The sequence below is a fragment of the Egretta garzetta genome, unplaced genomic scaffold, assembly GCF_000687185.1.
Source record: "Egretta garzetta isolate BGI_Z169 unplaced genomic scaffold, ASM68718v1 scaffold23, whole genome shotgun sequence".
In the NCBI taxonomy this organism is placed as follows: Eukaryota; Metazoa; Chordata; class Aves; order Pelecaniformes; family Ardeidae; genus Egretta; species Egretta garzetta.
In genome coordinates this window covers 3,900,612-3,922,962 of record NW_009259237.1, presented here as the reverse complement: position 1 = coordinate 3,922,962, position 22,351 = coordinate 3,900,612, and the positions used below count along the sequence as shown (strand labels likewise).

The 22,351-nt window shown below is 40.6% G+C and overlaps 1 protein-coding gene across 3 annotated transcripts in view; it reads left to right on the top strand.

Annotated features, from left to right (window-relative positions):
- LRP3 (LDL receptor related protein 3) overlaps positions 1–21,115 on the top strand; it is a 29,413-nt gene extending 8,298 nt beyond the window's left edge. For 2 of the 3 annotated variants that reach the window (XM_035891540.1, XM_035891539.1), the window contains exons 3-7: positions 4,314–4,452; positions 12,995–13,203; positions 13,481–14,567; positions 15,761–15,893; positions 16,805–21,114. In XM_035891540.1, coding sequence (XP_035747433.1) covers positions 4,314–4,452; positions 12,995–13,203; positions 13,481–14,567; positions 15,761–15,893; positions 16,805–17,617 — 2,381 coding nt within the window. In that variant the 3' untranslated portion in view covers positions 17,618–21,114. Of the gene's footprint in view, positions 1–4,313; positions 4,453–12,994; positions 13,204–13,480; positions 14,568–15,760; positions 15,894–16,804 lie in introns of all 3 variants that reach the window. The other variant, XM_035891538.1, reaches the window with a different exon arrangement.
- Positions 21,116–22,351: the final 1,236 nt, after the last annotated feature.

Genomic DNA, 22,351 nt, shown 5'->3' with positions numbered 1-22,351 from the left:
GTGTGGTTTCTTTTCAGAAAACAAGTAATAGCAGAAATAATGAGTTCTGGAGAAAGCAGGTTGAGCTACCATCTTGGCTGTACTTGTGAAATTACTTTAAGCCAGAAAAGCTGCTGCTGCTGCCAGGGAGCAGTCCTCCCCCAATCCCTGTTTCCCCGGGCTTGCTGTGAGCCAGTTCAGCCTGTTGATCCAGCGGAGAATGAGCTCAGATTTTGTCAGATCAGCGAGTTGAACCCTTGGGCTGTGCCTTTGCTGGTTCTGATATCGGGGGGCAGAAGCAGCCTGCTGGAGACTGGATAAAGTGAAGGGGAGCCTTAAGTCCTTTTTTCTCCACAGGCGTAAGGGATCTGCATTAAGCAATGTGTGCAAGCCCTCCTTGAGGGAGCATTTGGAGACCCGGGGGAGATTTTCCTTTTGACCCTGACATAGCTACTGAGGGAGTGTATGTTGCCAAGCGTTCGGTTTTGAGAGAAGGTTCCTTCTGGCAGGTGCAAACCGTCCTTTATCCTGGAGCAGATGGTTGGGGTGTGTCCCTTGGGATGGTGGCAGACCCCAGGGCATCGCAGAAGAGCGTGAAACTGCAGGATTTATTTTCTGCTAGGATTGCCTGAAAATTTATCGCTCCACAGCTTAGTGCCCCCAGCTCTGTCCTCTGCTGGAGCTTGGTCTGTTCTGTTATAGTCGCTTTTGCAAAAATAAGAGTAATACTATTCATGTAAAGTTTTGGAAACTTTCCTGCAAGTATTTGTGGCATATTTAGCTGGCAGGGGGAATCTACTGCTGTTTATGGAAAAGTAGAAGAAATCCATTTCATTATTACAGAAAGAGCCTCATTAAGATTTACACCTGCTTGACAGAAACTCTCTGAACTCAAACCTCTTCTGGCATTTGTTTAAAATTTTGCTTTTTTTTTAATCTATAAAAGATTCATTATTGTCTGTCTTGAGAATTTATCTTTTTTTAAAAGCACCATCTCAGTAGGATTTTTGGTGGGCTGGTTTGCCAGGTTGGTATTCTCTTACGTTTCTTCAGTAATGCTAAATGTGGAAGATGTAAGCAGTTTGGGGCTTCAGGTTTTTACTTTTCTTCTGCGTTCATGTGTTGTTGCTGATGATAAGGCCTTCAGACTGTACCTTTCTATTTAGAGACTTCCCTTTCCTTTAGATGTTTTGGCAATTTGAAAAGGCTTTGTTTATTTTCCTTAAGGAATCACACTGTCATGCTGAAGCCCAACTTAATAACACAATAGTTATGCATGTATGCGATTCTGCAAACTTCATGGCCAGGAGCTGAGGAGGGAAGTGGGGCCCCTTTACTGACGCTGAAACGCCAACAGTACGGAATTGTGCCCTTGTGTGGTTTTTCTGTTTTGTCGCCAGCACTGAAGGCTTTGTTTAGGTACAGGTTTTTCTTTCAAAATGTATGCAGGTGAAAGAACAGCTGCTGAAAGCAGCACTCAGATACTTCACCTTGTCTGCCACACAGCAGTCAGTGCACAAGGAGTAGAGAGGCAGACAACTGGTTGGGAAGGAGATCTATTGATTTATTGCAAATACCATAGTAATGAGCATTGATGGGAACTAAAAGGCATCAGAAGCGCAAGGCAATTAAGTGAGGTTTGGGTAAACACAGCAGTAGTTTTGAGGGGTGGATGGGTGTGTGTCCTCAGTTTGCTCCATTAGGTTTAGGGGGACTGTGGACAGAGCCTTAAAATAGTGTAATTATGTTTTGGCAATATGAATTCAGATTAGTGGTTTATTCACATCGGAGCCTTTGTAAGAGCAAAGCAGTTGTCCTTTTAATTTTGAGTAGGGCAAGTCTGAAATGCTTGTTGTGTGTCAGAGGGGTAAAGCCATGGGAAAGTACTGAGCAACAATGACCACTGCCAGGTGACCTGCCCAAAATGGCATATAGTGGGCAGCCCTCACCTTGCTTATGTCCTTAGGTTTTCACAGCTACAATTCTTCTGTTAAAATGGAAAACCTTTTTCTTTTGTCTGTTCTTTCCATGTCCCATGTTCATAGCAGATGTGCAGTGTTAATAAGAAAAAGCATTTCTCACTGAGAACCTGAACTGTTAAGTTACATCAGATGCACTGCTTACAAGTTAGGAAACTATATATTATTGCGAAAGAAAAAATGGTAGTGATGTTACTTCAAAAAAAGCTGGGATACTTCAAATAACTATTGCTCAGGGTCTTTGTAAATACTTGCTAAAACTGAGCAACTATTTGGGAGAACAAAAGCTCTGCTTAACTGCACTGATGAATGCGTGAGTGGAAGTGCTCATGTGGAGTCACCAGGATGTCGGAGGGACTTCTTCAGAACGGAAACTAAAACAAGCTTTGTGTAATTATTGTTCTGTTCTGTGTCCTAGTGCATGTACTATGAATAAGGGATATTAATCCAGAACAGTATTTGGTACGAGGAGAACGGAAATATTTGCAGAACTGTTGCTGGAAGCCTCTGGATAGTGCTGTCTGGTGTATTTGGCTCTTTCTGCTTTGTGCATTCTGTTTCCTTCCCATTGAGAAGTTTTAGTCATCTGGCAGTTACAAAATGCAGTCTTTTCCAGCTCCTTTTATGTGGTTGCTAGCTCTAGGTCCTCTTGTGCTGCTGTGATATGTTGATGCAGTGACAAGTGTGTGGAGGAGCACACTTACAGACCTAAAACTGAGAACTAGAGTTGAAAAGTCCTGTGGATCTTACATTTGCTCGTACAATTCTGTAATTGCATCTGCATCTCAGTATTTTGCCAGCATCTAGCGTGGAGCCTCTCTGGTTTTAGCAATATCATAACAAAAATGTTCTTGGCTTTCGTAACTGCTTTACTGCAAAATATTTGTTTGGAAAATAGATGTTTTCCTGTATTTATGTATTCTGTATGCTTTTGTGGCCTTTTAAACCAGTAGGAATTATATGCATATGCTTCAGTGGAATGCCCTGCTTGGAGAGTAAAAATAATGTTTTTTTATATGTTTTGCCTCAGGTAAGTTACTCACCTCATGCTTTTTGTATTACTGTGGCTCTCACTTCGAAAGTGTTTACTGTGAATAAATAGAATGGTGCCAGGCACAGATTTTCTGGTGGGGGGATACTGCAGGCTGGTCCCAGCCCCAGCCCAGAGCTCTGTGGGCAGCCCTGCCACCTGACTTGATTGCAGCCAGGCAGCTTCGCCGGCACTTCATCACCCCATCCCTCCAGTGCAGCTAAATCTGGTGCCGGCTGTGAATTGAAAATGATGCATTTATATGGCTGAATTTCAAGCAATACTGTAAATCTGTGATTTATTACACAGTATATTTGGACGCGTATGAGGAAGCTTGAGGTATAGGCCACCCTTTTTTTCCTTGACACCTTTTTAAGCTATGAGAAAGTAAGTTTCTGTCAAAAATTGGAATATTCAGCTGCAATCCACAAGTCATGCTCTAGATAGTAATTTGTTTTAAAAATAGTTTTAAAAATATTTTTGGAGAATGTTCAGAATAGCTATTGCATTACGCAGAATTTCCCCTCTTGTAGTCTGCTGAGAGTACATTTTCCCATCAGAACAGCTTTCCCACTTGTCCTTGGAACATTTCACTTTCATTTTTGAATTGCTTAATTACAAATTAGAAGTATTTGATGTAGCCTTAATTGGCGTGCTGTTTTCCATAGGAAGATCTGAAAGTGCTTTGAAAATATTGAGCTTTATTTAGCCCTGTTTGCTCCTTTGCCTGTTTGCTCCTTTCCCTGTCTGGAAAATTTTTGCTATCTATGGGAGTTCAGAAGTAATTTAGAGTACTTAGTAATGTTCAATGAAAACATTTGACACCGGAGTCCAGTTTCCTTTTTTCTTTTTTTGTTGGGGATTTTTTTTAACTATTACAAACTCTTCAGGTCTGTTGTATGATTAGAATAAACAACATGTCCAGGAACATGTAACAACAAAATAAGCTTCTAGATACTTTACACTGAATATGGATCTTCTTCAGTTGCTGGGTGACGTACCCCGGCTTGGGGAAGCTGGTAGGAAGGATTTCTGTATTACATCCTCTTGGCAGATGCATGCAGTAATATTGATTGTAGCCTTTGGTAGATTCATACAAGGTTATTGATTAATCCTGCATTGAAATGCAGGTTATGCTTACCTACACTTAGAGTGGCTGTCTTAATTAAAAACCGGGTCAGGGAAGAAAGCAGTAAGAGGATAAAACTGTTGACTCTCATTTGTCTGCAATCCCCAGAAATTGTTGAAAGCTCTTGTAGCTAATGTGAATTGTTGATTAGGCAAAGCATTAATGATAATATTTTTTTTTTCCCCCTTATTAACAGGTGCTTGCAGTGGAGGAGTGGAACAGCACACAGAGAGACGGGGAGTCATCTATAGTCCTTCTTGGCCATTGAACTATCCTCCAGCTGTAAACTGCAGCTGGTACATTAAAGGAGATCGTGGAGACATGATAACAATTAGGTATGGTTTGATATTTTGTGGGGATAAAGGCTTGCTTTGCTGAAATGAAGCAACATGCGAGTTCTTTTCTGATATACCTGTATGAGGCTGTTTGTCAGAGCTACTGAATGGTCGAAGGAAGCTGAAGTTGATTACACTGGAGCATGATTGCAGGTTGGACACCTCTCTCATTTTAAAAATGTTCCACTGTGTCTTGTTTCTTTAGGCTACTTCTGACAGCCATTATTATATATGCAAGTCACTTGCAGTCTTTTCATATATATCTATCTTCACAATACCTGTGTGAGATTTCATCCACCTCTGATAGATGAGGAGGTGGGAAACAGTGATATATTTACTCATATTAAATAGTCCCCCTTCTCTTCATTGCTTATAAATAGGAATAGGTGAAGGCTATAAAACCTGGCACAGCCTCAGTGGGATACGTAAAATTCATAGAGCAAAATTGGCTTTTTCTGTAATGTCTTGAAATGGTGCTATGTTTAACTGACAGTTGAAGATAATCATGCTTATTGTTACTTGTTAACCAAAAGACACATGCTTTTCTGCTTAATATTTATTTCCAACAGCATTTAATAATAGCATTTGTGGCATATTTTCCACTCATTCTATAAAAATACTATTCAGAAAAGACTAGAATATGTTACAAATAATTTGTTAAGAATATTTAAGCTATAATATCAGCATACTGCAAATGCGCTTAATTTCTCTGGGCTAATCGTAGTATCCTTCTCAAACCAATAATTTCTTATTTAGAAAAAAGAAAAAAAAAAAGCAAACGTAGGAAAGGTTTTTTGTTTGGTTTTTAGTACTGTTGTATTTGACACCATCTGCTCATTCTTTGCTCAGCTGCTTAAAAGGACTGCAAACCTCTTCAACTGCAGATGCTCAGCAATTAAAAACAAATCTGCCACAGATGGAATAATAGGAGGGCTCCACCATCCATAGTTCAAAATAGGAACTACTCATCAAAAGTAAGGAAGTAGATACCTGCCAGCATTTGAGATCCATAAATAGAAACACGCTTTTAAACCCCATTAAATTGTATTGGACTTGGGGAATTTGTTTCAAAGCAGACATTGTCAGGAACTCTGAGGAAGCATACAAATGAGACACAGGACCTGGCTCTGGAGAATAGTACTGCAGTTTATGCTATGAAAAACGTCTCAGAGCTCCCAGTTAGAATTAGGATTCTCTTCTGCAAGTCCAAGTGTAACAGGCTAAAGAAATGAAGGAAAGTAAAATGAGGAAACTGGTAATAATGTGTGTGTACAGTTTAGATGCATGCATAGCAATGATTTGGAAGATTCCTTCTTAATGGGTTTGGTTTTTATCACTGCCACATCCTGCCCTCCTATGCACACACAAACAATGGGAGCTACGTGTTTACATCCTAGGGAGTAGTGTCGTGGTGTTACATTTCTGACTATAAATGTTCTTGGAATGACTCACTCCAGTGTATGAAACACAAAATGCTACAGCATCGGGGAATTTCTTTAGAACGTTGTAGCCCTTGTAATGTCAAGGATGTAAAACAAGCAGCTGACTTGCCTAAGCTAGCATGATATAAGGTAACTGGGGAAGAGGGTTCAAATACCAACATTTTTTCCTCTTAACAGTTGGGTATGCTTCTTGTCCTAACAGTGAGCTGATAAGGGCATAAAAGAGTAGCTTTTTTAATTTTCCTAGGAAAATCAAACACAGTTCTTGTGATAACATCTGGATTTTGAAAGGTTTAAAAAAAACCCACCTCATTTGTGTTATGTTACGCTGAATGCATTTCCTTTGATCTTCAGTTCTCATTGACAGTAAGACAGCAGTGTTATATAAGCATCATATTTGAGATACAGCAGGAGTCATTAAGGGATAAAATTGCAACTGAAAGTAGTTTTGGTTTCTAAAACATTTGCAGTTGGTAGTCATTTTTTATAAACCTATTATTCAGCAGCTTTCAGCAGAACAGTGCCCAGACCTACATGTGGATGTAAGATGCTGGCTCCTGTGGGCATGTCCTTTAGAAGCTTTATCTTAATATCTACCTTTCATGTGTGTGTATTGATTTTCTTCATATCCTCGCATTTCCATGCTTATTGTTTTGCTTTATAGTTTACTTTTTAGAAATCCTTGGGGGAGACTTCACAAGAACAGGAAATACATGTTCTTTGTACTTACACTTTTCTGTTCATTACGTACTTTTCAATACTTTCTTCCAAGTTTGTGTGTCTGATGGAATGGTGCCATTAAGACCTGGGAACAAGTGTGTAGCTCCTGTTTTCCAGGACTATGTTGTGTCACTTTAGATTCAGGTAATCAGTGTGTTAGTTATTGTTTTGGAAGTGACTTGATTTTTCCTCCCATTTTCTCTATTTTTATGTCTGTTTTCACAGAGGACTACATAAAAATCCTGTAAGATCAGATAAAGATGTCCTATGCAGTAGCTGCCTTTGTACCATCCTTTACAGGCTTTATATGTGTATGTTTCCTCATATCTGAGAAAAAGATCAAAATTGGTTTTGTTAGCAGTTGCTGTTACCTGATGATTGTAATTAACGTGATATGGGCAGAGTATAAATGAATTGTGTTTTATGATGGGAATTTACAGGACTGAAAGCAAAATGTGCTCCATGTTCAGAATTCAAGATGAGAGTATTGAAAAGTGATCTACTTAGTGATCCACTCCAGCCGTCTTTTATTAATTGAGACAGGGGGCGGGGATCACCTTCACTGGCTTTCACTTCAGTGATTCACGTCATTGGCTTTGAAAAAAGAGATTTTCAGATACCATCTGAGTTTCAATTCCTGACTAAAACTGAGGCCCGTTCTTGTAAAGGCTTGCTGGTCTGTAATTGTGTGAAGAATTAAAGGGACTGCTTCATAGTCTATTTACCAAACTCACAGTGTTTCAGAACTTGATATTAATTGGAAAAAGAACTCACAATAGCCATTTATTTAATTCAGTTGCATGTGCTCAGCTTTTGAAAACGCAGCCCTTGTGTCTCTTGCCTAAGGTTACACAGTGAGCTAGGAGTAGAATAGAGCTTTCCTGACTTCCAGGTCCTTGTGCTTCAGTGGTTAAGCAGAAGTTTTTAATGAGCCAATTAAGTCATCAGTTGTTCACAGCCTGCACTTGCTGTGAGAGGTTGGCAAATAGAAATAACTTTTCTTGCTTAATTGGCTGGTCTGTTTTATTTTGGGACTGTGCTCTACTGATCTACCCATAACAATTGTTCTTCCATTTTTCAATGAGTTTAGAGGGCCAAATTGGGCATTTTTTAAAAAATGTATTTACTGTTTACTTTCATTCAGATTTTACGTCTGCTGGACCTCCAACAGTTTACGCTTTTTTTGTTCATTTTCCTGAGCGTTCCATGTTTGTCCTTTTCCAGTTATTAGGAATGCTTTTTTTTTTTTCTTTAATCTGTGGTTGCTTGTGCTTAAATTACTAAGAGGGTTGTAGGGAATTCCCTACATTATTTATAGAAGTACTTTTTTTTTGCTAGCTGCTACTGCTTCTTTCAGTACAGATGGCAAAAAGCTTAGCTCTGCTAAGCATTAGTTTTTGCAGGTAGCACATTTTTTTCATATTTTCACAGTGTAAATGAATATTTATGATAAGCTGGTTTAATGACGTTTTTTCCAGCAACTTAAAAATACTTGACAGTTAAAAGGAAAATATCATGGTAGGCTACTGTTGCTTCACTTGGGTAATTGTACAGGCAAGATCTTGTATATTGCTGATCCTGTAATTTTCTGTAAGCTCCAGGAATCCTGTTTAGTGTTGGAGTTCTTTCAGTATCTTACCACTGAAAGAAAAATCAGATGATTTTACCCATTTCTGCAGAATTCTGTAAAAACAGATTTAGTGCTGTATTTGTTAGTTCACATTGAGCTGTTCTGATCCCCAGAGTTTGAATGCTTCCAGTGTTTAAATAAACTATTAAACTCTTCTACTTTTGTATGCAGTTACGTTTTTTTTTAAAGGAATTAGCTGTGGAAGAGATGTTCCAAAAGCAAGATAACTGAAGATAGTGTTTTTGAATAGCATCTTTCAGAAGAAAGAAAACCTGCAAAATTTGGTCTGATAATTTTGATCTTTTACACCAGCCTCCTCCTCTATTCCTGTATTGTGTTGGAGATCCACAGGTTAACAGTGGGAACAGCTTAAGGGCCAAAGCATTTTAAAGGGTGTTCTGTGTTTTAATAATGAATGTTGCATGTTTTTAATACTGCATTTCTAGGTACTCGAAATACCAACATTTGACTCCTGCAGTGTTGTGCTTGAGTGTTCTTCCTCTCCCTGCCCCTGGAACTCTGGCTGTGCACTCTGGTCATGGAGGAAAGAAATCCCAGAGGAAAGATGGGTTCTCCTTCCTTTGGTTGTCGAGCACTGAAATGCCAGAGCAGAGGAGTGTTGCCCTAAAAGTCAAGCTTGTGGGTGAAGGGGGACGTTTGCATCCCAGGTTGCAGCTGCAGTGCAGTGGGGAGGGCTGTATTTGAGGGGTGCAAAGGCTGGAGTTTAGTGCCACTCTGCACTGCAGCTTGCATGGTAGGATGGTCCTCTGGGTCCACATGCCATGCTTTCAGATGCATCAGAGTGGTTTGCTGGAGGGGATTAGTGGCTGAATGGACCAGTGGCCTCTTTATCTTCTCTCACTTTTCCTCCCAAACCTTGTGCTTCCCTGCCCAAGATGTTTAAAAATGCCGCAGCGCTGGCTGGTGCTGCGTGAGGTACAGATGACATTGTACATCAGTACTCTCTGTTTCAGTATGACTTGATTCTTATTTTAATCACAGAAAATGACATGGGGTTTGGATATAAAGAGACTGAGACCTCCCTCAAGAACCGTAACTACAGACTTCATTCAGTACTTTTCCAAAAACTGTAAGATGTTTGTACAGTTCTACAAGCAGTAGGAGCACAAGACTTTGTCCCTTACTTCCACTGTATACCCTCAGTCATTCAACCATTGGGCTAATCCTTTTGACAGAAAATATTGCGTTCCAGTTTGAGAAAGTTCAACTAAATAAGTAAATGTCCCTGCGCTCTATTTTGTGGGTAGCAGGATTAAATTATTCTTCTGAAGACTGTAACAACAGCAGTGCTAGATCTAATTACAGATGATGAAAGAAATGAAATAGCAGAGGTTGAATGCACTATTCAGGACTCTTAGGTAAAATAAATCAGTGGGCTATTTAATGTCAGATTAGTGTGGCAGAAACTTCTGACACAAAACCTTGTTGCTAATGCATTCTAAAGTGAAAACCAATTTTATAATATTTATATGTGCACACATATATATTCATGTTGTTTCATATTTCATTACAAAGGCGTGGGTTTTGTGGTGAGTTTTGTTGATGGCTCGTTCAAATATACCATGCTTTTGGTCTTGAGTAAAATCACCATCAACTTAAATGGGGCAAAATTTGCTTCCAGTGGAGACAATCTAACTTAAAAGAATGCTGGAGTGGAGTGACAATGATTTAGTCAAAGCAGAATTTGTTTGAAATATGTCTGTTGATTAGTTTGCATGAGGTAGAAAATAATTGCTTTGACTTTGCTTTTGCCCTTAGAATAAGAACATTTATAACTGCTATGGTATCTATTGTATATTTTCAGAGAAATTGTGTTTATTCAATGGTGTTTGAAACTCCTAGGCACCTGTGATTAAGATGCTTACTGTTTTTTTAAAAGAGTTCATCCTTGTGAATATTCTGTCTTGCCCTTTTTTGAATACCAAGGCATTTGTTTCAGTAGCTCGTGCATCCCTGAGAGGCATGGTGTGTTCAATGTTTAGGGAGGCTGTTAAAGATGATACTTCCTTGCAAGTCTGTTCTGCCTCACCACCCTTGTGCTCAGTTGGTTTTGTGGCTAAAGCTTGGATTTCTTAGTGGAAAAGTGTGGGATTCTGCTCTGAACCCATTTCAGATCCACAGCTGACGCTCAGGAAAATCAGTTATCCTCCGTACGCTGGTGCTTTGGAGGGTGGGACTAAAGATTCTTCCTCTTCCACACCCTTTATAATAAGCCAAAAAAAGCCCTTTACCAGCAATGTACAATACTACATTCTTAAGGTACAAATAGAAGATATTGTGAATTATATGCAAATGCAGGCTCTCCAGAGGTACTGCTATCATCTGCAGAAGTTTGTAAACAAGGTATGTGCATGTAGCTGACTTTTCTGTACTCTTCCTTTGCTGGAATCTTAAAAGTGTTAAACCTTTTTTTTCTTTTAGAAATAAATGCATTTTAATATAAAGTTCAGGCAGCTTATTATATAGGCAAATTCTCCCCTGGGTGTGTGCAGTCTGTGTTGCATTAACAATGCCATGGGTGAATTATTTATCTGGTAGACAAAAGTAGTTGTTTTCAGCAGAGTGAGTGGGGAAAGCGAGTGGCTGTGGGACTTGGCTGGAGTGCTGGGAACTGGGTAGGATAGGAGAGAAAATTGTTTAGCTCTTTAAGATTCATCCTGGTACATCTAAAATAACTACAGAAGTAAGAGATCAAAAGATTTAGTAAATGATCTTGTTTGTATTGCACAAGCAGAAGTTTTCTAGTCATTCCTCCCCCCCCCCCAGCTTCCCAGTTCTGAGTTTCCATTTCTTGATTTAGTGACTGTTCCCTTTTCTTAAAATATTTTGTTGTTGGGCAGATAGATATTTCTAATGCTTATCCAAAAAGACTTTATGATAGGAAAACTGTACAAACAATCCTTCAAGCAGATGATAGAAACCCTTGTTGATGTCTGGTGCTGAAATGTGTTACAGAGAGCAAAACCAATGTGGTAGCTCAGTAATGCTGTCTCACATCTCTTGCAAGACTTGATGTGGGTGCCCATAGTTTCACTGATGCTTTGTATAATTCCTTTTCATGCTGTAGTGCCTGTTCATATACTTTCTTGGTCATTAAAAAGGTTTTTTAGAACACCTGGGACAGATGACGTTCAGTTTACGTTCACATGGCTGAATACTTAAATCTTCTAATTCTGACAGCACAGTTGTCTAAAACTTCTTGCAAAATATGCTGGTTTCAGAAGCTTGACAAGATCACTTACAGCAAAGAATTAGGTGCTGTGGGAATATTCCTTCCCAGCTGGGAAGACACATAGAACATGGTGAGAGAAAAAGAGTTAGAAAAGAGGAAGGACATATTTCGGGGTGGATTGTCCTTGCCTGCACATATGTTGTTGGACATCTCTCTTGGACATTTCCATTTTAACTTAACACTTTCAGTGGTCTTTTACTTCTCATTCTCTTGCTGATAATTTTTTTTTTGAGAGTTATTAAACTAATACAGCAGAACCTACAGGTGTGTGTAGGCTGGGTCATCTCCTTAAATGAATTGGCTAGTTTATCTTGCCCTTTCACCTTCCAACGGCAAGATCTGGCAGGCATTGACAGCCTTTTGTAAATACACAGTGATATCAGAGAATTATCTTTCCTTTTATCTTTTTCAAAGAACTCAACTTTTATGTTTGTGGAAAGTCTATTGTGGAAGGAGGTCTGTATTTTGCAGCAGCTTTTCAGCCTTTCTGAAACTTCTGTCTAGGTATTTGCATGGAGTATGTGCAAACTTCAACCAAGTTAATTTTGTGCAGCTGAGTTGTATGAAAGAGGACCAAAATTAATTTCTAAGTGTTCTGAACAGTGTGCCCTTTCCTAGTGAGTGTGCTTCTCTGTACTATTGTCATTGCAAATTACTGAATTCAAATGTAGTCTGTTTCATCAGACAACAAATACCCTGTTCAGTTCCTGAGCTACAGGTTAGGGAGTATTACCTGGTTGTGTTCAGTGTTCTAGAAACAATTGGGGCACCTCTTTGCACGAGGTAAGCTACTAGTGAGTAGTCGCCGGGCTTGGGTCAGCGGAAGGGTGGGAGGTTTGACTGTAAAAGGTTATAAGCTTGTTTGGTCTGTGTTTGCATTCCTAGAAAGGGAATATTTTAATCTTTGAATTAAAAAATAATAGTGTTAGACTTCAGGTTCCGTTTCCACCCTTTGCAGTCCTAGTCTCTTCTTGCCTTCTCTGTACACCTGTCCATGGCTTGAAGAGTTGATTTTGGTCTCTCGTATTTATCTCTTTGGGATTCTTTGTACTGCTCCCTATTGTCCTTTCCCCAAGACAGTAGTGTCTCCTCTCATCCTGTAGTTTCATAGCTTTTAAGGTTGGAAAAGACTGCTGAAGTTAACTTACCTTCTGTATAATGTATTCTGGAATTTTTCTTGTACTCATACCTGTATTGTAGGAAGCAGTTTTGTTTGAGGACTCTGAGTAAAAGAGGAATCATCCTTTCAGCTTTTGGAGCTACTTGACATGCTCTTTATGCCTATGAGATGGGTGCTTTTCCAAATTGGGGGAATTTGAGTGCTCTGTTTGTATGTAATCAAGATACTGTAGGTGTTTCATTATCTTCAAATTTGATCTCTTTATGTCAGCACTGCTTAGTGCAGAAACTCAGCTGTTACAGTCTGTTTTTTCTCTGTTTGGCTTTGTTCCAGATACATGTCGTCTTGTAACTTGTGTTTTCTTTTGTTCCTAACAGTTTTAAAAACTTTGATTTGGAAGACTCTCAGAAGTGTTCAGTAGACTGGTTGATGATTGGCCCATCTTCCAAGAGGGAGGAGTACAAAGTGTGTGGATCTTCCATACCTCCGTCTTTCATCTCTGCAAGGAACCATGTTTGGATATTTTTTCACTCAGATGCATCAAGCTCAGGACAGGCTCAGGGATTTCGCCTTTCTTATATTAGAGGTAAAACCTTACAGTTTTGTTGGCTTCACTTACACTCTCTGGCAAAACTTGAAGACGGTAGTATTTTTTGTTGACAGGAGTCTTGGGCCAGTCTTGATGACTGTAAGATTTTAGCATGGTAACACTGATACTATTTCCATTTGGCTTTTTAACAGTGTGCCTGAAGTGTACTGGCCTGACTGACTTGTGACATGCAGGGCAGTAGACATTAAAAAGTGACATCAGGTGGTTCTGAAAGTTTTGTTACTGACTTTTTTTTCCTTGCCCTCTTTCACAGGAAAGATAGGTCAGGCTGTATGCCAGTCAGATGAATTCCGTTGTGCAAATGGAAAGTGTATTCCCAGTACTTGGAAGTGTAATTCCATGGATGAGTGCGGTGATAATTCGGACGAGAGAAATTGCACTATCCCTCCAACAGAGCCTCCGTCCAGCATCTGTCCCTCAGGAATGTTCCAGTGCAGTGCAGCCCACTCCACCAAGTGCTTGATGAATGAGCTGAGATGTAATTCAGTTAAGGACTGCAGCGATGGTTCGGATGAAGATAATTGTCCTGATCTTTCTTGTGGCAAAAGGCTGGGTAATTTTTATGGATCTTTTGCTTCCCCAGACTTATTCCGTTCTGATCACAGCAGATCAGACCTTCGTTGCACATGGTACGTGGACACACAAGATAATCGACATGTTCTGTTGCAGCTTGATTTGCAGTTAGGCTACAATGACTACGTAAAGGTGTATGATGGCATCAAAGAGAGTGGTGATAAATTAATGCAGACCTTTTCCTACCACAACAATAGGCATTCGGTGAGCGTAGAGTCGTCAAAGGGCCAGCTTACTGTCTCATATCATGCCCGCTCCAAGAGCACTGGCCACGGGTTCAACGCAACCTATCAGGTGAAAGGCTATTGCCTTCCTTGGGAACACCCTTGTGGAAGCGATGAGGAGTGTTTCACAGATAAGCAGCGTTGTGATGGCTGGTGGCACTGTCCAAATGGCAAGGACGAGGAGAACTGTCCTGCTTGCCAGAAAAATGAATACCCGTGTGAAGGAAACAGTGGGCTTTGTTACTCAATACTTGACCGCTGTAATAACCAAAAGAACTGCCCAGATGGCTCAGATGAAAAAAACTGCTTTACTTGCCAGCCAGGAAACTTCCATTGTGGTACAAATCTGTGCATCTTTGAGACTTGGCGCTGTGACGGCCAAGAAGACTGCCAGGATGGAAGCGATGAACATAACTGCCTGGTGATCGTTCCCAGGAAAGTCATCACAGCTGCTCTGATTGGGAGTCTCGTGTGTGGCTTGCTGCTGGTGATAGCACTGGGCTGTGCATTTAAATTATATTCTCTAAGGACCAGGGAATACAGGTAGGCATCTTGCTTTTATGATGCTTTAGTAGCTGTGGGGTTTTTTCCTTTTTGTTTAAAGGGAAAAAAGTTGATTGTTAACCAGAGAATTTGCAAAATACTGTGAATTTGATCCAAGGAATTGATGACAATTAGATAGCAGTCACAGCATTAGGCTTAGAGTAGTTAAGATTCTCGGAAGCAGTGAGAGGAATGTCGTCTCTTCTGTGATCTGTGAGAAATGTACATTTATTGTGCAGGCTGGCAGAACCTGTATCTAACTGAAAACTGTTTTGAGCAATTTTCTCTCCCACCTTCTCCTGCAGCAAACCCCTTGCATTGCCAAAAACTGAATGCTGAACTGTTGCAGTGAAGTCTTTGCTGATTCTGAACTGAATACTCTCCCCCTTCCCTCCCCAAACACTCTAGTTCTCAGTTCCACTAAAAGTGATGTTCTGCAGTGGTAGGGCTTGTTCTGAGTAGGAATTTTTTACCTCCACTGTTCCCATTGGTGTGAGCTGTGCCCCTTTGCCCCGGTCCTATATGCTTTGCTGTATGGATAGTGTGCGTGTTTCCACGTCTCTGTTTTGTGTGTTTGTGCAAGCCTGGTTCTGCCCTTTGGGAGAGAGTCATAAGGGACTTTCTGAAGACCGTCTTTTGTCACATGCACCAGCTCTGTGCCGTGCTGCTGATACCGCTTGTGTTTTCAGCACAGTGTGCTTAACATTCTCTCCTGATCAAATCTGCGTGATTAAGGAGCTGGAAACAAGCCGCTGTGCTATGTTGGGAACCTTGGTGCCTCGGTTCTGGCAGGACAGCCAAAGCTCTCTGCAGCTGCAAGCTGCCCCTGTTGTGTGATTGTTTCCAGTTCTTAATGTTGTCTTTTCCAAAAATAACCTTTGGGCTCTTGCTGAACAAGTTACCACTGTTATTAGCATAAGCTGGCCGATTGAAAAAGCTTCAGTTGCCAGAGTCCAACCTGGGACTGCACCAAAGAGTTTGCTGATTTGATTCACTGATGCTTATACCCTCTACTCTTATTCCTTTTGTTTATTTTAGCATCCTGATAAGATTTTCACGGAGCCTAGTTGAAGGTTTGTGGCTTTGCTGCTAGTGTGAAGCCCTCTGCACTGCTTTTATACATTAATGTGAGGGAGGCAAGACAAACTGACTGTTACTTCTCTTGCACGTTTTCCTTCTGGTTCTGTTTCCAGAGCATTTGAGACCCAGATGACGCGACTTGAGGCAGAGTTTGTGCGGCGGGAAGCTCCACCGTCCTACGGGCAGCTGATCGCGCAAGGACTTATCCCCCCAGTTGAAGACTTCCCTGTGTACAATGCGTCACAAGTATGGAGAGACAAGTGCCAATGAAATCTATCAGCAGCCAAGCTACTATAAATTAGATAGAATCGATCTGGAACTGTATTCTTTCAGTAGCTGTGCTAATTATATGGAAGTCATATAAAAATGTGTATGTTTTCTTGAAGCTGAAGAACCACAGTTACGCATCTTTGTGCTGTGGGTAGTTTTGAACACATTAAATGTGTTCTTGCTAGGGAATAGCAGTGAGATAAGCACATGCTGGTTTGCTGTACATCAGGATAGAATGAACAGAGACAAAGGTCAGAAAGTAAATAGAAAAAAAGCTTTTCAAGCTGAAACTGTAAATGTGCCCGAAGCAATAAGGAAGTAAGGTCTCTAGCAGTATTTTTGAGAAATTCTGGGATTATTTTTCATTTACACATACATTACACTGGGAAGCCATTGAATCATTCTTCTATTTCATTGCTGAGTTCTCAACAATCTCCTGTGCCCTGTCAAAAGCATCCAGCTGAGATACATTTCCTGGTGTGATAAAGCTCTTGTAGTTTGTTACTCAAGCAGAGAGGTAGTTTGCCTTGGCCTTTCTTCTCTGATGTTTTCATCAGCTTTTGAGGATCCTCTGCTGTTGCTGATGATAGAGGACTCGGTGGTCTGCAGTCTGGTTCTTCACTGGTGATCTGATCGTATGAGTGGAGCATCTTCCTGGGCAGACAAGTAGAGCTTAAACTCATAAAGGAAACACTTTAAGAACCTTTTTGATGCAGGCAGAGCTGTCTGATATTCTTAAATAGTTCATTAGAAAATACACATTTAACAAGGAAGTGTAGGGATCAAGTCTGAGAATTCTGGTAAGGTGGAGGGTACTAGTGGAAAGAAAAAGGTTTAGGAGAAGTCTTTTGAGTATGTGTGAAATCATTGTTACGTCTGTGTTACAGGCTTCTGTGCTGCAGAACATTCGAACAGCTATGAGGAGGCAGATGAGACGACACTCATCAAGACGGAGCTCATCTCGGCGGCGCTTGGGCAGGCTCTGGAACAGACTCTTCCACAGACCTCGGGTGAGAGGACAGATCCCACTCTTGACGCCTGCCCGCACTTCACAGACTACACTGGGCGATGGAATCATCAACCGTGCTGATGGGACTATTCAGAGTCCTCCACCTTCCCCCGAAGGACCTAGTTTAGAGGCAGGTGCCCGTGGCCAAGCCAGGGGCCTACAAGAAGCTGGATGTAGCAGCTTGCAGCCAGAGACAGAAATCGCAGAGCCATCGCCTTCAAATGTCTTAGCGAATACTTGCACGGCTGCACATGCAGAGCCTGAGACTGGACGTGCTGATAAATCATTAGGTGCTGAGACCTCTGGCCCTGAGCTTAAGCAGTCTGGTAAAGTGGATTCAAGAAAGGCTTTCAGAGATCCTTTGTCTGAAAGTGTTACAGAAACGATCCATGGAGGGTCAGCACCCAGGAGGACTGTCCCAGAGGGCAGTAGTTTAAGTAGAAGTCATCCGCTGAGTGAAGAGCCATGTAGGTTACCCTTAAAAAAGTGGGAGTCTGCTTATTCAGACAGCCCTATGAATGTTCATATCCAAGTGGATGGACAAAACCGATGTTGCCCTAACTCATACCGGGAGGAGCCTTTGGGTATTCATGCGGCTTGTTGCCATTCTGTGGAAGTGCCAATGTTAGAGTCCTCTACTCCCCTCTCTGAAATCAATACCAGTGATGATGAATCTTTACTTGTTTGCTAATAAAAATTTTTGGTTTGGGCCTGTATATTTGTAACTTCATTGTTTATATGACAGTGCACTTTGATAGGTGGTATGTCTGTGCTCTCAACTTTGTCTCAAAACCAGTGTGCTTTAATCTCCCAAGGGAGTACAGTACAAGACTAAATGGGACAAGTTTTTGTCTTCGTTGTTATTCCTGAAACTCCAGTGGGGCAGAAGTAGGCCAGTATGCAATGTCAGGGGCGAGGAGAGCAAGAACGTGTCACTGCAGTTTGGAGGCATCTCCATCCTCTGGTATTTCTTCCGTGCATTTATTCACTCTGCATTCAGGGAATTAGTGTTTCTTTGCTTTTCAAGTGGTCTTACTGAAACTAGAGAGAACTCCGTTGGAACCTGGGGCAGGCACCAGTCATTGTAACTATGAATACTAAACTAGAAATAATGTTGTCTTTTTAAGCATCATAATGTAATTAAAATTTAATAATTTTAATTACAAATACTTAGAAGGAAATAAAATCCTTTGTAGCTTCCTCTTTATAGAAATTGTTCCCTTCCTTTGCTTCCTTCAGAAATGTTTTGATGGCCATATGTACCTTGAGGCATCCACTGAAACCAAAGTTTCTGTATAGAATACCCAGAATGATACCAGATGTCTTACCTGCTACAGCTTTGTAATAAGAAATTAGCGGTGCTCCGTGTAAACGGAGTGCATTGAACCCCAGTTGCAGCAGTATTTCTTTTTTGTGTTGTCATATGTTACATTCTCTTCATAGTGATGTTGTGAAGGTTGAAGAATTGTTTGCTTTCTCCCTTCCCAGTAGGAAGCGCTGAGCGCTTGGTAACTGTCAGGATCAGACTTCTGTTTTATTTTGAAATAAAATCTGCTTCACAAGTTTTCTTGTAAATCTGCTGTCTAGGTGCAGATATATAAATTTTTTATTATTATTATTTCTTATTTTTAGAGATTTTGTTTCCTTTTTTCCCTTAAGAACTGAAATAGATCAGTGCCATTTTCAAAGCTGACACTGTGTGGACTGCACAACACTTAGATGTAAACCAGTGCCTTTTTGGTTCTTAGAGTGTAATTAAAGGCAAGCAAGTTATTTAGCTGGAAGAAGGGTGACATTGCTTAACCAGGAGTAACTCGGTGCAGAGTGGCAGAACGTTAACCACGTGATAGCTGGGCGCTGTTGCAATGGCCGGGCTCCCCCATGCTCTAGCAAGAGCTTTGCTACAATTCCCCTGTGATGCAGTGACAAACGCCTTATATAGGAATTAACAAGGAAGTTGACGCTGCTGCTCTATAGATACCTGAGTGCTCTGAAGTCTTTTTGTCGCTGTAGGAATTCAAGTTGCTCAAAGTTATAAACTGAACTTGTAAAATTGAGGTGGACCTGGGCTCTGCTGTCCACTGGACCCTCCTGGGCTGTGAAGGCAAACAGGCTTTTGCAGTGAATAGTTTAGTTTACATCAAAGTGTCAAAGATTTTTTTTTTTCCTTTAAATGGGCTATATTTTGCCCTGGATCTTTTACTAGGACTCCCTTTGGGGGAGTGCGTTAAAAAGAACAAGGGATAGGGCTTTGGCTTTACTGAAATGTAACATGGAAGAATTAAATTGAAGTAATTTTTTTTTTTTCCTCATCAGTTGCAAATTGGTTTCATACTGTGCATTCCAGAGGCAGAAGATTCAAACCCCTTAAGGGCATTAATAGCAGGAAGGGCTCATGGCAAAAATGTGTAACAAGTAAGAGTCGTAGTTACATTAAGTAAATACTGCTCGCTTGTTTTTTCCAAGTGCTTTTGTGATCAGAATTCATTTCATCAAAGGAAATGTAGTTTTGAAAGAGATCTTGCTTTCATAGCATTTGTAAACCTTTTAGGTACTTTCCACCTTTGCAAGGCCATGTACTGTAGTCATCACACTGCCAGGACTGTGGTTTGCATCTAAAGCTACAGGGTCTAGTGTCTTTTTTTTTTTTTTTTTTTTTCCTAAAGGTAATTTTGAATACATAGACTTGTATGTGTAAAGTAGTTAATTATAATTGGGAAGAAGATTGTATTTCAAGGTTAATATTATGCAGATATGAAGGACCTTAGAAATAAGTGTATACTCTGTTACAGAAATATATTTCTATAATAAAATAATGTTGATCATACTATGCCTTAAACTCTCACCACTGTAAGGCTCTTAAAGTTGAAATATATGTACTTCAGAATAGTGCTGTATTTTGGGAACAACCCTGAGCAGCTAACACTATTTTATTTTAAGATATGTAACTTCACATAATTTCTTACATATATCATACATATTTTGTGTACTGATCCATTTGGTAACTCAGTGGAAATTTCATTGAGGTTTTATTTTCAGAAACTTTAAAAAATTCAGGTTAATGAGAATTGGATGCTTGAAATGTACAGAAATGTTCACAGCCCTCATTACTGGAATTTATAGCCTTGCATCAAGAGAGAGAAGCCTGGTGCTCTTTGTAAACACCTACTTTTGTATTCTGCAAGACAGTATTCTCTCCCAGCTCCCCTAGGTCACTCCTTGGAGGGAAGAGTCACAAATTTACTGCTTATTTTGCAGAAGAAATCTCTATGTCAGCCCTGTGAGCACAAGCAGGTGTGTTGCAGTGTCCTGGAACGTCAATAACCTGAAGAAACCACGAAGTCTGCCTTAGTGTATGTCTGCCCTCCCTCCTCTTGTAGGCATTTAGCAGTGAATCAACCATCCTCAAAGACACCCAACTTCTGTTTCAAGTAAGCGGTCTCCTTGTATTCAGAACAACTTCTTAAAATGGAAAAAGGAAAAAAAAAAGGGGGGGGGCGAAAACCTGCTACTATGCCAGACGTGAACAGGAAGAGCTCGTTGTTACATTTCTTTGCTCAGTGGAAAATATCACACTTTAATGACTAGACAACCTAACGTTAAGCAGCTAATAAACCTGTTAAATTTTTTGTTATTTTGGTAATGCTTTTCTGAGCTCTATAGTTTGTGTAGACAGAAGGAAAACAAAGTATTAAAGGTAGATTTTTTTTTTTTTTTTAAATCATATTTTAGGGTAGAAAACTCCCCTGTCGAAGCAAAAAAGTTTCTGAATAGAGAAGAATACTTACACTGGTTTAAGAAGAATGCAGCGTTAAGGGAAAAGTGTCCCCCTTCTGTTTTCTCTTACTGCTGTTAAAACATGGGCAATATTTCTGTTTGAAATTCTGGCACTTTCCAGCTTGTGTATGACTCTGTAACATGCCTTAAATGTACTTGTTTTCTTTTTCTGTTCTCAGCTTCAGTTTAGTTTTGTTTGTTTGGTCGGGTTTTTTAATTTCCATGTTGTATATATTCATTTAGATACGACATTTTACCGTAGCATATGTACAGCTATGTGGTTCAGGTATGGCCTCATGGTTGCCGGTGTCTGCTGGTTCCTGGACAATGATACTAAGCAAGTAAGATGCTGGGCATCATCATACTTTGCTCGTGCTTTGGATCTCTTAATTTTTAATAAAAATTGACGTGCCCGGAGACTGTGGGTTTGTGACAGTCACTCTAACACCAAAGGTGGAGGATGCCTAAATGGTGCTCACCCAGCCTTTCTTTGACTCTGACTCTGCGTATGCCAACTCATGGCTCAGTGTGTTGGCATGAATCTGAATGGAGGGGGTTGTTTTGCTTTGGGTGGGTTTGGTGTGCGGGTTTTTTTATTATCTGCTTTTTCTGGTAGCTTATGCTGTGGAGGTGCATCACTTTTTTTAGACGGTACATGTGAAATCTTAACCACTAGCAATTCACTGTTCTATACAACTGCCTTTAAAATGCATGTATGCATATACCCCAAATAACAAAAAGAAGCCCTGAAGTGTATGACTCTTTTAGGTGGTTAAAAAAGAAGTTATTTCTGAAGTACAGCCTCTCATTCCCATTGCTGAGGGCAATGCTTGTTTTGCTGATGCTTCCCCTTCCCAGTCTGTGCTTTGGAGGGTACCACTGGCTCTATCCTGCTGTTTTTCAGGGGAAGGTGGCGGCTGAGTTGTTTTCTGTTGACAGAGATTTACTCTACAGACTTGGAAATCTTTATCTGTGTTGAAAAGAATTGGACAGACTTCATCGTTGCCTAGATTTATCCATAGCCGTGAGGGATGGGAGGACACAGCTCGATGCAGAAGGATAGCACCTCCTAACCTGGTAGAAAGAGTCTTTGTTTTGCTCTGTCCTGAAGTGCTGATTCAGCTGCAATGACAGTGGCACAAGCAGTAACACTACAAACCATATCCTGATGTGAGGCCGAAATGAAAGTAGCCCATAAAATGGAAATAGAGTAGTAAATGATCCCTGTGCTTTTGCGGCAGAGTTTGTTGACAGCCTGTGTGGTGCAATGGGTGTCTCTTAACGACAAACCAAGGAGCTAACTTGACAAGCCTTGAGGGAATTGCATATTTTTTAATCAGACCTTTCTCTGAGAGGAGAACAACAACTGCTTTTGCTTATTTAAGATTTTTGGTCTTCGCAGGAGACTGAATTTTAATCTCCCAGGCAGGCGTTAGGATTTAAAATCGAGTACAAATGGCTATCTGCCCGTGACCGGAACCTCGCAGGCAGCAAACCTCGTCTCCTGCCTCTTGCAGTCTGTTACCCTGTTAGCAAACTCTGTTCAATAGGCCATCCCCCTCTTTTCAGGTGCTGGCTCTTGTGTTCTTGGCTACAGGGATTAAATGGTGACCAAGGCTGATGTGAGTGGTAGAAGTTTATGTTTTAT